Source organism: Folsomia candida, unplaced genomic scaffold (assembly GCF_002217175.1).
Source record: "Folsomia candida strain VU population unplaced genomic scaffold, ASM221717v1 Fcan01_Sc005, whole genome shotgun sequence".
Taxonomy (NCBI): domain Eukaryota; kingdom Metazoa; phylum Arthropoda; class Collembola; order Entomobryomorpha; family Isotomidae; genus Folsomia; species Folsomia candida.
This window is the reverse complement of record NW_019091197.1, coordinates 1,717,457-1,734,675: the sequence shown is the minus strand read 5'-3', so window position 1 is coordinate 1,734,675 and position 17,219 is coordinate 1,717,457. Positions and strand designations below refer to the sequence as shown.

The following is a 17,219-nucleotide window of genomic DNA, read 5'->3' as shown; positions in this document are numbered from 1 at the left end:
AAGAATCGATCTTATGTATTCGAGTGACGCTTATGGAAGAACGGGGAGAGCCAACCAAATAACGCGGTGTACATTTGGCCCACCTGGGGGATGGCACCTCCGCATCATCATCATCACCACATCTCCTGGCATCAAAAAATGATGATGAAAGCACATAGGTGGCGGTGGCACCCCCATTTGTGCACCAGAACACACCCTCGTAGAGCATCAAATTTGTGGAGACGCAGCTCAGAATGGTGTGTTCCGGTGCACAAATGGGGGTGCCACCGCCACCTATGTGCTTTCATCATCATTTTTTGATGCCAGGAGATGTGGTGATGATGATGATGCGGAGGTGCCATCCCCCAGGTGGGCCAAATGTACACCGAGTTATTTGGTTGGCTCTCCCCGTTCTTCCATAAGCGTCACTCGAATACATAAGGTCGATTCTTCTGGTAGAATCTATATTCTGTGTAATTTCTGAAAATCGGAATGGGTATATCATAGGATCCCCCGATCAAAAAACTCATGATACCCTTTGTATTGCGAAATTATATCCACATTAGGACAAGTGTCCCGAATTTTCGAATGTGCCTTCTACGACTAGTTGGAACTTGGAATACAACTAATATTGAATTAACGAACCCACCTGACGTGTATGTTACCCCCACTGGTCCAACTACTTTTTGATCGACTCTAGCTTCGAAGTTGGTCGTTGTATTATGCAGACATATGTTGTTACCAAAATTGGTTAACGTGTTCTAAAGTTATCGAAAGACAGACAGACAAACAGACATGACGACACATAAAGCCATGGTTCGGGATAATGTCTAGACATTTGATTATTTGGCTGTAAATCACCAAGTTATGATATTTAAATATTCGAAAAATTGCGAAAATAAAGGGACCGGGGATTTTGCCTCGAAATCGTCGCTAGGGGGCCACGAAAAAGGGGAAGTTCGTATGTGTCCTTTTGTAAACTTTCGTTAGTTTATAGAATTTGAGGATTTTTCAATTAAGGTTACAATTCATTTAGGTTTTTACAATGTTAGAATGTTTATTTTATTTCATTGTGATTTTACATTGTTACAAGCCCTACATTACGTGAATTACGTCCCCTCAAAATTAGGATTCCATAAATAAACTATGTACATGATCTTAAATAAACAACGAATAAATATGTTTGATCAATCTGAATACTCGGAATCACTGTCCATCTCTGTCTGCACGAAATGGCGTCTCGCCTTTTGATGCTGGTTGAGAAGACTTTTGAACGGATAAGCTTTCTCACACATGTGACATGCAAACTTGGCCATATTCGTGGCAGGGTTGTGCCTCATCTGGTTGTGGCGTCGGAGGGAAGCATAATGTCGAAATGAGAGACCACATTGGTCACATTGGTGGTCTTTTGCGCCCGGCTCCATTTCCTAGGTACAATTATGCATAAACATGATTAAGTTGAATGCTTTTTATTTACTTAATTGGCACATTAATTACTACATTGTGCAAAGAGTAACGAATTGATTACAATGAAAATGTATGTAAACTCTTAAAAGTAAGGTTACCCTTTTGAAAATTAAATGCACTGTCAATTCGGAATTAGGTAAACTTAAATCCAGAGTGGCGTTAACTTGACAAATAGTAAAGTTTACTCTGGATTTAGTAGTTTACTTAATATAGAATTCTGAGTATGTTTATGTACATGTCAAAAGTGTAACATTATTTTTATGAGTGTACAATCTAATTGGTTACCAGTTAAAAATTCGTGTTTTGGCTTACATGAATTTTGGTATGGTTCTGCAAACTTTTCCGGCAGCTGAGCCTCATGCCACAAACGTCGCACATGACGGTGTCATTTCTGTCATGCACGGTATTCACGTGTCTCAACATTCCTGGAATTAAATTTGCATATTAATAAAAACTGAACTATAGCAAATCTCAAAATTGTCTTAATAACACTACTCACGTGGTCTGCTAGAAAACACTTTTTGGCACGTTCCACACGTCCGCGCCGTTATGGATTCTATCTTTTTACGCCTTTTTCTAGGCACTGTAATGACCTCTTGTTTCTCGTCGACTAGTGTAATTGTTTCACCTGAAATTTCGTAATTTAATAAATCCACAAAAATTTACGAATCACTGACTGAGAACGGACCTTGCACCCATTTCAACCTCTGTTCCTCATCTAAATGTGTAGTTAAGTGGACCACATAAGAATCCTTTCGAACAAACCCTTTCCCACAAATGCCGCAAAAGTGTTGTGGAATTTTTTCATGTGCCGTACGAAAGTGGGCCATCATTTTCGAACGGGAGACAAACACTTGTTTGCAAGAGGGACACGTTTTTTCATGAAGGGGAACATTGCTCCGTAAGTTTTTGATGAATTCTAGTCTTTCCTCGAGGGTCATATGCATGTAACTGTGGTCGCGGAGGTATGTCTTTTTTCGAAAAGATTTCCCACAGTATTCGCATATGAAGGGGGTTTCTTCCTCGGGGGGTAACGTGTTCGAACTGGGGGACGAGGATGAGGAAGGTTTGAAATCTTCGGAACTCTCATCGTGGTCCTCGGGTACTGAAGTTGTACATAAAAAATCAAAAAATAAATGAGACATGTATGCACATGGTTTAAATCAGTTGGATTCATATAACCCAGTAAACTCCGTAAAATGTAGACACCTTCATAAAATGTTTACAAACCAAGACTATGAACGACAAATCTATAGCAGATTTATCAAGGAACGTACTTTGTGAAAGTTCATAAAATATTTAATTTTATCAAACTTGGACAGTTTAGGTATTGGGTTACAAATATTGAGGCAAGCGCTTGGTAACATTGTAAAATCCGTAAGTTCTGTAAATTTACTTTCAAACTCTTACAAAATTTTACAAATATTTCGAACGAAAATTAGCTCACAAATTTTTGTAAACTAACTCCGATCAAGACCGTTTTTTATTTTGTAAAAGTTTGTAAAATTATTATTTTACAAAAGTTATGGAATTTACAAGTTTCGAAGGATTATTTCATACATATGATTAATACGTACCTCTTTTTGGACAGGAACGTTTGTGTTTTTTCAGAGAACCTTTATGAACAAATTTTTTCCCACAGGCATCACATGCAATGGCATATGTTCTGCCGTGTGCGGACAATACATGCCTGAAAAGAGTATGAAAATGAAATTATTTGCATAATCTTGATTTAAAGTTAATCATGTTAAAACTTGCCGTAAGAGGAGAGAGGGTTTATCGAACAGTTTATTACACACGGGACAAGTTCGATCTTCGAGAGGAGTTTTACTTCGTTTACTTGGCATAGCGTTATTAACTTGATTACCTAAAAAAATAATAACCCAATTAACTTTCAATGTCTTGATTAGTTTTAGAGCCGAAATGTACTCAAAACTTGCCACGATTTGCCGGACAACTCGTCAACTGATGTCCCTGCAAGGAATCCTTACGAATAAATCCTTTTCCGCAGTCGGGGCAGGTAATTACGATGTCTCGAGCATGTCTGGATTGGTAGTGGCTGTCACACGAATTATAGTAAAGTTATCCGGTACAAAATAAAATATAGAACAAATATTTATAAAATTGCAAATTACATCTTCATTTTGGACGGTTTCTCAAACACTTGGCCACACACGGGACACGTTCTAAGTTCCAATGGAGTCTTTTTACTGCTATGAGATAAGCTAGTGTCGACTGGTTTATCGGAAGCGGATTTGTTGGCTAAAGCATACAATTAACAACTTATTTGTACATACACACTTACGCCTTACAAAACTTTACGAAATTAATAATGAGTTATGCGACAGGTACAAGGCATTAAATGAGGGACAATTTGTCCTTAAAAATTCGATTCAATATTTTTTACAAAATGTAGGCCTCCCCGCGTATGCTCTTCGATTTTAACCAAATTCGTGCCAATTAATTATCATGAAATCTGCATCCAACAGAAGAAGATTGCGCCCAAAAGTAGAGAAATTATACACTTGGCAAATTAATTGCGCTATTTCTTCTCTCCTTATGCAAATATTTATGCCAAACCTGAACATTTGCAGATAGTGTCTTTTGCAAATTTCATATTAATTAAATCTATCATCCATAGAAGGTCAAAATGGAAGAGGATAAGCTGGGAGACCTCCATTGGCAGTTAAGTAAGATTCATGAGTAAAGTTAACTCACATTCTTCGTCAAATGGTTCCTGGGTGGAAATGCGATCAGCTTTTATGTCGACGTTTACACTGTCTTCAACATTTATCTTAGCCCTTCCTAAAAATCATATTAAATTATTCACTAAATTTTTCCCTTGCAAAATATAATATTTGTATATTAAAGTTTACCACGACACGCAGTCAACTTATGTCCCTTCAATGAATCCTTACGCCTAAATCCGGCCCCACAGTCGGAACAAGTAATTACAATTTCGCGAGCGTGTCGTGACTGGTAATGCCTGCCAGAGCAAGTAATTATATAAAGTCAATTACTTAAAAGATCGACAATTCATTTAACGTACATTTTCATTCTGGACGGTTTATCAAAAACTTGGCCACATTCAGGACAAGTTTTCCCTTCGACGGAGGACGTTCTCCATTCGGCAGACAAGCTTTCGTCATTTGTAGGTGTTTTACCCCTCTTGGTAGATTTTCGGGGTACAGCTTTGTTGGCTGAAATATTTACATACAACTAGGCTTTAATTTTCAATGAGGAAATTTACACAGGCGTTGGTAACCTTGCAAAATCGTAAATTCGGTAAACTTCCAAACTTTTACAAAATTTGACAAATATTTATAAAGAAAATTAGTTTACAAATTTTTGAAACTTGTAAAGATCAAGTCAAGGGCGTCTTTTTATTTTGTAAAACTTTGTAAACTCGTTGTTTTGCAAAACTTTGAGGCATTATGTAACTCACGCAAATATTCTTCATCACTACTTTCTTCCAGTGGGGAAACATGGTGGTCAAAATCCGAGTCGCCCATGTCGTCCCCAATCTCCACTGAGCATTCTATTTCCTCCGTCTCGATGGGTTCTGAAACGGTGTCGCATTGTTGTCTTGTCCTGACCGTTATTGGATGAGTATCAATTTCCGTTTCGGCAATATCTTCCTTATCTACATATTAATAATAAATTTATTTCACCCACAAACAATTATGTATTATATACATATCATATGTATCAAACTGACTGACCAGGAATTAACTTGCCAGGACATGACGCTAGCCTATGCCCCTTCAATGAGTCCTTACGAATAAATCCTTTCCCGCAGTCAGGACAGGTAATTACGATCTCTCGAGCATGGCGGGATTGGTAGTGGCTGTCAGAACAAGTAATTATATAATCAAATACTTTAGCTATCAATGGATTAACATTTCACTTAACGTACATCTTCATTCTAGACGGTTTTTCAAAAACTTGCGAACACGCTGGACAAGTTCTGTCCGATTCGGGGGTCTTTTTCCAACGTGTTCCGTTCTTCTTGTTCTTATCCGTGCCCAGGTCCACCTCCACGTTTTCGCTTTCATCCGGATAAATAACGTCCACCCAAGTTTCACTTTCATCAAATTCGACTTCTTCTTTAACCTCCTGGAAGTTGTTCCTCCGGTCAAGGACAAAAACTTCTCGTATGAGCCTCGTCACGGCGACGTTTTCTCCGCGACTGTTTTCTCCACTAAAAGTTCCTTCTTCTGAACAACTCATCGTCATTTTGTCGACCAATTGATTTTTTATCTGGTGTAACTCCATCTCCATTTTTTCCACAAGTCGACCCAGTTTTCTCCCCTGTTCGACCAGTGTGTGACAAGTGGGACAAAATGTCATCCAGCTGGAGGGGTTGCCATGTCTGCAAAATGAAAACAATTGGTTCGCACAATTAAATTTGGAACTTTAATTTATTTGTACGTTAATTTGATCTATTTATTTATTTATTTTAAGGTTTTGTAACAACAATTTTTTTGAGCAAATTGGATTTCCTAGTTTCAAATTTGATAAAATCTTACTTGACCAGCCATTCTTCAAAGTCAAGAAAATGATTCGACAATGATATCAATCTGGTAAGAAAGTAGATAACGTTCAACTCTTCGTCCAGTGAGGCTTCCTGCATCGAATTTGACCTCTTCGTACAAATGACACACCTCATTTTTGCAAATTAATGTAGGCCAAGTTTTTCAATGATTTTAATTACATAATTAATATTTAATGTGATGAAATCACTTTTAAATTGCAACAAAAAACAAAATACAAAATCAGTAAACTTTCCCCAGATGAAGTTTCCCACTTCACGATTTCTTTGTTCGTGCCATACTCACGCACAGATGAGAAATGTAGCTTTGTTAGAAATATATACCTTATATACCATATATACCTTATCGTGTGATACTCACGGTGCGATTGATTTTTCATGAAACGAGTTTCATGAAAAAAAAACTTTTTTTAAAAATTAAATTCATTTTAGAAAATTTCCATGAATCTCATACACATTATGTTTTTACCTTATGAATTGGGCAAGAAGACAAACGCATAGTACATTATATGTATGCACAGGTAAATAAGTGCATATATATTTACAAGTATACATATGTATATCCTATGAAAGTTTCAAGAGAATATTAATTCTCTTGAAACTTATAGAGATTTATATATATATATATTTATAGAGATTTATATATATATATATTTATAGAGATTTGCTTGTGCGTCAGGTGGATTAAGTATGTCGATTTTGGTATGACAAGTTGTATTACGATGGATTTATTTAATATCATGTTGTATGTATGTATGCATGTAATACCAATTTGTTTAATTAGTTCTTTAATTATTTCGGAGAAGTAATTAGAGAATTATATGGGGTTTAACTTACTTATCATTAAGCATGGGTTACTGTAACTCGGTTACAAACTTATTTACTAATGGATTTACATACGTAAATATTTGAATTCAGTAAATTAAAATTCGAATGACTTGCCAAACGCAAACACATTATTTGGAAGGGCGTAAGTCATTTAGCGTCGCAGAATTCTTGTCGGGTTGAGAGAATTATGTACATATGGATTTACATAGGTATTTACATATTTAGGTAAAGTTTAACGATAGTATGATATATTATTACTCACTTATATATATGTGTATTTTTATTAATTTCGAGAAATTTCAGGTATACATTTATATATTCATACTCCTTTGCCTTTAAGCCCTTAAATCCATTTACTTTGTATGCATATATAATTCGATGAGAAAAACGGATTGAAACGTACATACATAAATCCCGTTCGTGTTTTCATCAAGTTCAAAGCCGATTTAAAGTTTAATAGACTCATGACTGGAAAAAGGTGACCCAGATGAAAACTTATTTATATTGTTGGCAATGGCTACTACTGAGGATGAGTTTGATATTAGAAATAATTAAGCAACTGTATAAGAAAAATGAAATGCTAAAATTAAATATGATAATCCGGTCTAAATCAGCTTTTTTGGAGAAAGTTTTAATCAGCCAAAAAGATCTGTTCATGTTTTTCGCCCCTTTGAGTGGGTGTGGTGGGTGCAAATTGGGGCATGGGCTAAACCCCTTCTTCACTTTTGTTACACTCATAAAATATTACAAGTCCCGAGGGCATCAAAATCTGTTATTGTCCCCCGAAGTGTACAGGAAACCCAAAAAAATAACTATGAACTTGACAGGAGTGTGTCTTGTCTCGTATAAAATAAAACAACACATTGAAAATATGTAATTTTTATTTTTTGTTAATTTCATAACATGGGGTCATATACACGACAAGGAAGTTTAATTTGGATAAGCTTTATAAATTTCCCAACGCTGCCTCAAATTGGAAGAATTGCATGGGGCACAGGTCGCCTTACTCGCTCTAAAATAATTAGAAACAAAAATTAATCACACTTTTCCCACAAAAAAATCATTATCGCAATTTCCCACCCATTATTGGACATGCATCGCCCCGACATCTTATTCTTTATCGTGTAAGTCGAACCCGTTGTACCAATTCGAATACCAATCCAATTCTGGCTCAATCCCCCGATATCACCCTGAAAAAAGAAGACATCATCAAACTTTAGTCATCACGACAACCCTCTCGATCCTACAATCACTATACATTTTTAATACCCAAAGCGTTAAAACAGTATTCGCCTGTCTTTCATGGATCGTCTTTACAGTGCCGCCATCTTGCGCCCAAGTCCAAATTTTTGCACCCCGAGCCGGGTCGAAGAAGGCGTCTAGATAAATATGAAACAAATTAAATTTCTAAAAATGCGAAATTTCGACAAAATTTTTATTCTGAAACATATTATTCCGAACTTACACCAATCGATGGTCCACCTTTGTGTGTTGTTGTTCCCCCACGCCGAAGTAACGAGGTCTTGGCCCTCATAAACAATTCCCGTGCTCACGTCGAGGTACTATGAAACAAATACTTTAAAATTATTGCTAAAATATTGATATTACTTAAAATCTCCACCTGTGCATTATAGTGGCTCTTGATCGAAACTCCTTGCGTTCCTGGGCAGTACATATTGTTAATTTTCCAAATATCCGAATTACTCATTGTATCTCTATTCCCAATGATGGCTCCAGCTTGTTTCGGGACGATTGTGTCGAGACCATTTTTACTGAAGTATTTGCTACCGTAATGCATAATACTCGAATAGTCGTACGCTACCCCGAAGGGAGATATGTAGGAAGTGTCATAACTTCGGAACGCTCCTTCCCTCCCTAAATATGTAGGTCGGAAATTAAAATTTGTAATTGGGCGCAAATTAAATATGTATCTATTTGCCCCACCTGGCTCAATGTTGCCCCAATTTATGGTCACATATTTGTCTCTGTCCGTCCTACTCTGTTCGTGAAAGAAGCCGATGGTGTGCATCATCTCGTGCACGATTGTCCCCAAATAGTTACACCCATTCGCCAAGGATATATATTGACGTCCACCTATTCGCCCGACATGCGCACTGCACCCGTTAACTTGATTTACCTCGACGTAGGAATATTCCGTATATCTGGGTTTGAAACGGATGCATGTTCGTCCAGCGATATAGTTGATCGCGGATTGGAAAACGGTTCGGTAACTGGATGCTGAATAAAAGTTTTGGTTAGTACATACTCAAGCGCAGAGGGGCTGTCCATAAATTATGTGATGAGTGGGAAGGGAGGGAGGGAGGGAGGGAGTGGGGATAGCCCCACTTGTGGATATGCTATAACAGGGTATTCCGCGTAACCAGGGTGGCCAGGGTTCTGAAAAAGCGGCATTTTTGCGTGACATGATTTATGTACATATGTTCCCAGAGAAAAAAAAAAGTAATTTAAATTACGAAAGGTTGACACAAACTGGTATGGAATTGTAGCAGATGGCCATCGTCTTGCCGGACTGAGGAGACCGGCTCGAGTAAGGGCTGGGATTGGGCCTAGAATGTCCCCTTCAAACAGGTCACCCTCCTCGGGATTTCGAACGGTTTTCCCTTCGAAAAAGTCACCCTCCTCGGGATTTCGAACAGTTTTCCCTTCGAAAAGGTCACCCTCCTCGGGATTTCGAACGGTTTTCCCTTCGAAAAGGTCACCATACTCTGACAAGGGTTTGGAATCCTCCTCTACGCGGAAAAAAGGAAGTTAAATTTGTGAATTATTTGCTTTTGGTATAATAATGCTGACCTATCGATGTTGATTCCACACATGTCGCAATGGCAATAAGGAAACATAATTTCAGAAGTGTTTGCATATTTATTTCTTAGAGTTTGGCTAACTTGACAAAGGAGTGGATAATTCAATATGGTGACTGAATTTGAGTTCAGGATTTACTGTAGTTTTATAGAGATTTGCTCGTGCGTCAGTTGGATCATGTATTAATTAGTTCTGTAGAATTATGATGTGACAATTTGTATTATGACATGACGGATTTATTTAATATCATGTATGGACTGGTCACTGATTGAAAGTGTCAAGGTTCCCCCTATTATTTTAACCACTTAAAAATTAATTTTGGACATGTAAAAAAGCATAAAAATTGGAAATTTGATAAGATTTCTAAAACTGAAAACCGAATTTGATTATCTCTTTTCGTTAAAAAATGACAGCACAAAATTTCGAGGAAGTGGAAAAATTAGTTTGCCACTAGGTAAAAAAAGTGTTTTTCTCGAATCGGAAAAGGGTTCGTGACCACTTCATTCTTCAAGGGATGCCCCCGACAAAATTAGTCATGAATTAGACATATCTAAGTATCGTAAAAATTCGAAATCTAAAATTTCCTCGGGTCAACCTGTCCGCCTGAAGACCAATACATTAACGAGAAACGTGAAAAATCTTTTGGGGACAACCGCAACATATCCGCGAGGGCTGCACCCGGAAAACTAAAAATTTCAAAAATCTATCTTCGCAGGATCAAAGCCAATAAGATGGGCTTCAGAACTTGCAGCACTAAAACCGCGACAAAATACAATGAAGATAACAAAGCCGGAGCTAAATCAATTTGTGGAAAACTTGTTGAGAAAATGTTAAAATTGACTCCCATAAGTTTCTCGTCGTGGATGATGAAAACTGCTGCTCCGTTGACCTCGAAGCGTCAATGGTGTAATCTTCTACTCATGTTGAAGTAAAAATGACGTTCGTTCGATTTATAAATTCACAGCCAAGCAAAATTTCCAATGAATTACATAAAATGGCCGGTGTTGTCGCCGTGAATAATTTTACTTATTTGAATAATGATATAATTTTAGCTGATAAATTTTAAGGTTTAACTGTATGTAAATTAATGATTTGAGATATTGGGCATGGGCAATGACACATTATGAAACAGTTTTATGAATATGAAATTCTAGTATGTATGTATGATGGAAAATGCTTGTGTAACAAAAAGTCAAGACAAAGTCGTATGTAAACTCGGGCCACTATTTAGCCAATGAATGTAAATGTAAAGGTGATGTGGCATCAAGAAAAGAGGAGTTTTTAGTCAGGGAAAAGAAGAAAGAAATTCAGACCCAATCGAGCCGAGGAGGAGGAAACTTACCTTCAAACTAACAGCCAGCTTTTAAAATATTTCTCGATATTTTTAAACAACTAAGGTCTCATGTCGATATAAGTCAATCTACGAGTAATCGCCCTATGTAAAATAAAGCTCCGTTTTGAGTTTGTAAGCCCAATTCAAGTAGTTTTCGCGTATCATTTCGCACGAGTGCATTTACGCCTACTTTCGAACTCGGCATAATAAGACGGAGCCACCCCCATCACCATCAATAAGTTCCTGAGGTCAAGCTGAGATATCCCCCCAATGAGCAGACAGCTCACGCCCCAAAAACAGCCGGAGATCGACAAAAATGGGAAGGTCTCAAATCCATTCGCTACTACAAAGAATGTGAACTTTGAACTTTATTTTAAAGAGTGTATCATCGAAAGATTGACCCCCTCTATCACAAACAAACGCGTTCTATTTTGGTCTGAAATGGGTACGTGCTAGAATGCCAAAATAATGGCAGGGTACCATGAAGTCAAAAAAACTGATTTCGTCGAGAAAAATGATATCGCTCCAAAAGTACCTCAATGTCGCTCCATTGACTGATTCTGGGCATTAACTTAGAAACAATATACTTTGAAAAAAAGGACACCAACAAATTTCAAAAAATTTTGACGGGTTATGAAGAAAGTGGTTATAGAAGTTGGTAAAATGAGTGGCAAACCGCTCATGAGAGGCATGCGACAAAGCCGTCTCTCCACCGGCAGGGAAGGGGTATTTTGACCATTGAAGGATAAGAAAGCTTCGATCTGGTCATCGTTAGTATTGCACCAAAGTTTTAAAACATTTGATTCATGCATTCGTTTTTTGTAGGTCAAAATAAGTTGACACTTTCAATCAGTGACCAGTCCATAAATATGTAAGGACGGTTTACTGTTACGGATACATTTAATTGTTTCGGAAAAATTGATAATTAGGGGGATTTTACTTATTTACATATGTATGAAATACGTATGGCTTAGTGGAAAAATCGAAGAGAAGGTTTGCTTTATTTTGTCAATATTTCGAATGCTATCTGCAATTCATTAACAAGACATTTATAAACAAATTATTTGGAAAGGTTTACATAAGTCATTTACGGTCCCCAGAATTCTTGTTGGACCTAATAATTATTAAAATCTGAATAAAAGGATTTTAGAGGCAGTTATGTAAAGCTTTACGACGGTATAAATATTATTTACAGTTGTCAATTCCAAGAATTTTCAGTTGTGCTTTTATGCATTCATACTCCTTTAATTCCTTAAAGCCCTTTAGTTTATACACATATGTGCATATAGTTGGGTGATAGAAAATTGGTTTGCCAATTGCGCATCTCAGCTAAATACATATTATATTTATATATGTAAATACATACACTCAAAACAAAATCGTAACCAAATCAATTCCGGGCGGTGTCCCCATGTGACTTAACCGAATCGGAAATAATTCAACTACACCTCATAAGTAAAGCCATCTTGAAACTAATTTGTGTAAGATTTACACACCTGCGGCTAAGCAACCTGTATGAACATACCAGACTGACGCCCTTCATGTATATTAGCCAGACCTAAATTCACCCCCACGCGGTCACGCATTCCGTCACATATCTGTCAGAAATGCGATTTGAAAATGGCCTGCTCGAATTACTTATACGGTGCCACATTTTAAAATTAAATGCATTATGTTGATAGAAAAATGTCTACGATTTGCCTTCCATTTTTATTTTTAGTTAAAGCATTCATGATAATCCCAGTGTCGTAAATTTGCCAACGCTGTCTCAAATTGGAAGAATTGCATACGGCACAGGTCGCCTTATCGGCACAAAAAAAGAATAAAAATGAACATTCCAAATATTGACAAATAAAGGAAACTTCTATCTTTTTTCGCTGAAACTCCGTGTAATCAAAATTATTATTTATTTGTGATCAGGCAGGATAGCGGATTTCGCCCACCCTGGGACATACATATGTATGTATGGCGTATTGCTGGCGTATGCATAATGTTTGAAGTATTAAATACGTTGTAAATTCAAGTATTCATTTCTTCCTCATCCGTCCATAAAATTTAGCTGATAAGGGTAACAAGTATGTATGTATGCATTCACAAAAGTTATTTCGTTGTCGACAAGGGTATATTACTTACTTTTGTTGCTGCTAATAATTCCGAGCAATTTTCCAGTACGGATTTATACATATATAAATTTAAATAATCATCAATCATTTAGAACGTGTGGCATCAACATTTCGCCTAAATGTGAAATATGTCAATTATTTAACGACCTCATAATTATATCTAGTTTTCTTGAAACTAACTTCAAAATATTTGTACATCAGCTAAAATGAAACCTTTACATCTTCATAGTAAAGTCGACGTGACTCTCATGACCTGCTTACAGGTACACCGTTCATTTCTTTAGCGTAAGCCGGATCTAAATTCAATCTTTCATTATGGAAAATAGAAAATACGGTTTGATTGTGGCCCCATCTATTGTGAAACTGACTCTTTTTTGCTGAGGATCAGTAACACCCTAAAATTCCACAAGGTTGTGAAGTAAATGTATTTATGACTGCAAGACCAAAGCTAATTTTAAATAAACCTTACTGTATTTGGGGGGATTTATTTATTTATGCACTACCACATTTTGCACTAGAATATATAGTACACATTTGGACAAAAATATTTAATATTTATTTTCCACTTTTAGTCTTAACAAAAGCACGCATGATATATTACAATGCTGTAAATTATTAAGGGACAGCTGCATAAATTTGCCAACGTTGTCTCAAATTGGAAGAATTGCATGCAGCACAGCTCGCCTTATCGTTACTAATACAAGCAAAAATAAAAACAATTAGGCTCAGTTTCCATACAAAATCATAATTATAACGAGTTCCTAACCCATTGTTGGACAAGCATCGGCCAGACATCTTGTTCTTTATGGTGTAAGTCGATCCAGTGATGTGAGTTGCGATCCAGTACTGGTTACTTCCTCCGTTTTCACCCTGAGATGCCAACATTTATATAGTAAGCAAGTCAGTGAGTTATCATTTGTAAGTTATAAATACATAAGTAACGCTATACCCAAATAGTTACACCAGCGTTTTGCTGGTTTTCATCCATCAGCTTGACACTTCCACTAGTCTGAGCCCAAGTCCAAAGTTTGGAGCCACGCGATTGGTCGTTGAATGCAGCTAAACATGGAAAAATTCAAATTTGTTTGAAATTCCAGAACTTATATGCTGATGGTTATTATAACATACACCAATCCAGAGTCCACTTCTGGTTGTCATTGTTCAACCACGACCAAGTAAGAATGTCTTGCCCCTCGTTAGCAACTCCAGTCCTGACGTCGAGATACTAACATACGTGCATGCGTAAAATTATGTATATTAATTATTATCCGACCATTTAGACACATGATATACGATGGATCCGACCCGACCAGACCCGATTTCCGGATCGGGTTGGATCGGGTCGGGTCGGATCGGGTCGGGTCGGATCGGATCTATTAACATAATACATAGAAATTTTACAGCCTCACTTGTTCATTAAATTCACTCTTCATTCGAACTCCCTGTGTTCCTGGGCAGTACATATTATTAATTTTCCAAATATCCGAATTGCTCATGGAATCCCTTTGCCCCAATTTGGCGCCACTTTGTTTCGGAACGATTGTTGCGAGGCCATTCTTGCTGAAGGCGGTGCTACTGTAGTGCATCAGACTCGAGTAGTCGTAAGCCACTCCGAACGGAGAAATGTAGGATGCGTCATAGCTATCGAAATTTCCTTGCTTCCCTAAATTCGTCAGAAATTGCAATTTTTTAGCGCAATTTAAATTAACTTCTGGTTTCCCCACCTGACTCAATATTGCCCCAATTAATGGTGACATAATTATCTCTGTCCGTCCTGCTCTGTTCGTGCCAGAAGCCGATGGCGTGGATCATCTCGTGCACAAATGTCCCCAAACTGCCACACCCATTCGCCAAAGATAAACCTTGTCTTCCTCTGATTCGCCCGACAGCCGAACTGCACCCATTGCCCTGGTTTAACTCGACGTAGTCAGATTCGGCTTGTCTGGTTTTGAAACGGATGCAGGTTCGTCCAACGACATGGTTTATGGCGGATTGAAATAGGGTTCGGTAATTGGATGCTAAATAAAAGTTTTGGTTAGTACATGCTCAAATTTTTGAAAATGCTGAGCAAAGAAATTGAAAGTTATACGAAATGTGGAGGTAAACTGGTACGGAATTGTGGCAGATGGCCATCGTGCTGCAGGATTGATGATACCAGCTCGAGTAACGGCTGGCAGGGGGCCCAGAATGTCCCCTTCAAAAAGGTCACCCTCCTCGGGATAGTCAACGGTCTCCCCTTAACAGATAATGGAATAGTTGAAATTTTGAACGATCTGCTTTAAGTATGTAAGGAAATGTATTTACTTACATACTGGCGTTGCTCCTACAAGTGCCGTGATGGCAATGAGGAAACATAAGTTCAGAAATATGCTCATATTTCGCCTTCTGAGTTTTCAAATTCGGAAATGAATAGATAATATGCTGCTAGGCTTAACACTGATTTGAATTTAAGATAACGGGGTTAATTTTATACTGGTTTTATTATGCTTTAGCGAGAAGTGTCCATGCGTCAGTTTTATTCCCAAACTAATTGATTTTTATTGGGGTGGATTTATGTAATTTAATAAAAGTGACATCATATTCAGGATACCGCAAGCCGTCGAAGTATTTCTGAGAAACGTTTACTTATTTTCTTGCTTGGATCACTTTTATAAAGCGACTTATGTATTTATTTCATTCAATAAACTAAAATTATGATGAAGTGCCGAATATTGTGTAACAGAATTATTGGACTTAAGTAATTTATGGTGGCAATATTCCTGTCGGGTTTGGATTACTTTGGATAACTGAGGAAAAGAGTTTAGGGATATTCATGGCTGGGCAAGATAATGGGAATGCCCCCTTACTTATAAGACACACATTTGTAAGTAAATCTGTACATATTTGCTTACTTCCTTGATAATATTCAAAATTAAAGTTCAAGAAATGTCTGATGCAAGCTTAATATGGTTACTTGATTTCAGTAATTTTTTCACCGACTAGTAATACGAAAATGCATACCTTACCAAATTTTATAACAATTTGAGGCCAATTAATGTGTTGCGATTTTGAAGTAGGTATGTATATGTATAATGGCATTAATAATCCTTGCTCTCTTCTCAAAATCTTTAACGTGCACACTTATTAGATATCTAAAGATCCAATGCTATAATGCGGTATTCAAATATGATTCTACCAAAGTGGTATTGATAAGGAATACCGTGTAGTAATGACTCAGGATTAAAGTTTAACCACATCGTAGAAAATTTTTACGGACTGGTATAATTTTAATACTAAGCGGCAGCAACCTTACGGATATTACTGAGAAATTAATACCTGCGTGACTATTTACATGTACCAAATTTCTAACAGTGTACATATGTATTTATCGTCAAGGTACCATATCTCGCCCACCATTGGACATATTACTTGCTTACGTGTGAGTATTATGTTGCGAATTAGAGGTATGTATATGTAATTATTTCCTCATCCAGGGAATTGAGCTGATTAGTGCGGTGTGATTTATGCCTTAAATTTACCATTCATCCACTTGGAAATGTGTAGCTATCCCGCTATTGACACAAAATATTGCTCAATTATATTACCAATTCCGAGAAATTATGAAGGGTGCATTTACCTATGTCATATGTATGTGTGCATGTATCTAACTATATAAAAGTACTTCACGTTTACTTCATCATTTTAATTTCTCTAAAATGGCTAGAGACGCATGATTGAAATATACAACTTGCATTGGGTAATTTGTATTTGAGCCTGCTAATTATGCTCATGGAAATTTCCAAGTACTCTATCCTAGTACACCATAATATGTATGTATTATGTGAGGAGGATTCCTACCCATAGGGGTAGACATCCAGCTGCGCAGGTCACCAGTTGGACCTATTGCAGACACCTCAATGCACTCGCATGCGATTATTGTGTCGGAGCCTCTCTCGATTCCCCAGCTACAAAGCTGGCGAATCTGCCAGACCTTAAAAAGGCCAGCACGTCTTTGAGAGGATACTCCCATACTTCCTCCACCCTTAAGGTAGAACGAAGGAAGGTCCTAAATCTCAGGGCACTGTAAGCGGGACAGTCTGTAAGTATATGAGCCATTGTCTCGTCCCCTTCCCCGCAT

The 17,219-nt window shown here is 37.4% G+C and overlaps 3 protein-coding genes across 3 annotated transcripts; all 3 read right to left on the bottom strand.

Moving 5' to 3' along the window:
• Positions 1-1,010: 1,010 nt before the first annotated feature.
• On the bottom strand, positions 1,011-6,250 carry LOC110849648 (zinc finger protein 585B). Its single transcript, XM_022097079.2, has 15 exons — positions 5,976-6,250; positions 5,363-5,818; positions 5,169-5,293; positions 4,892-5,089; positions 4,496-4,646; positions 4,323-4,432; positions 4,165-4,251; positions 3,582-3,708; positions 3,387-3,505; positions 3,205-3,313; positions 3,024-3,136; positions 2,135-2,551; positions 1,946-2,074; positions 1,759-1,871; positions 1,011-1,406 (listed from the first exon to the last, which is right to left on the bottom strand). The coding sequence occupies exons 1-15, from the start codon at positions 6,113-6,115 to the stop codon at positions 1,167-1,169; spliced, it is 2,634 nt and encodes an 877-aa protein (XP_021952771.1). The 5' UTR covers positions 6,116-6,250; the 3' UTR covers positions 1,011-1,166.
• Positions 6,251-7,689: 1,439 nt separating this feature from the next.
• On the bottom strand, positions 7,690-9,758 carry LOC110849953 (zinc metalloproteinase nas-4). Its single transcript, XM_022097436.2, has 8 exons — positions 9,638-9,758; positions 9,301-9,576; positions 8,771-9,064; positions 8,448-8,701; positions 8,292-8,388; positions 8,096-8,205; positions 7,907-8,016; positions 7,690-7,838 (listed from the first exon to the last, which is right to left on the bottom strand). Exons 1-8 carry the CDS (start codon positions 9,702-9,704, stop codon positions 7,757-7,759), a joined length of 1,290 nt encoding a protein of 429 aa, XP_021953128.1. The 5' UTR covers positions 9,705-9,758; the 3' UTR covers positions 7,690-7,756.
• A 3,877-nt stretch (positions 9,759-13,635) lies between these two features.
• LOC110849758 (astacin) lies at positions 13,636-15,560 on the bottom strand. Its single transcript, XM_022097200.2, has 8 exons — positions 15,411-15,560; positions 15,192-15,338; positions 14,827-15,120; positions 14,512-14,765; positions 14,231-14,327; positions 14,052-14,161; positions 13,869-13,972; positions 13,636-13,796 (listed from the first exon to the last, which is right to left on the bottom strand). Exons 1-8 carry the CDS (start codon positions 15,475-15,477, stop codon positions 13,718-13,720), a joined length of 1,152 nt encoding a protein of 383 aa, XP_021952892.1. The 5' UTR covers positions 15,478-15,560; the 3' UTR covers positions 13,636-13,717.
• Between the last annotated feature and the right edge of the window lie 1,659 nt (positions 15,561-17,219).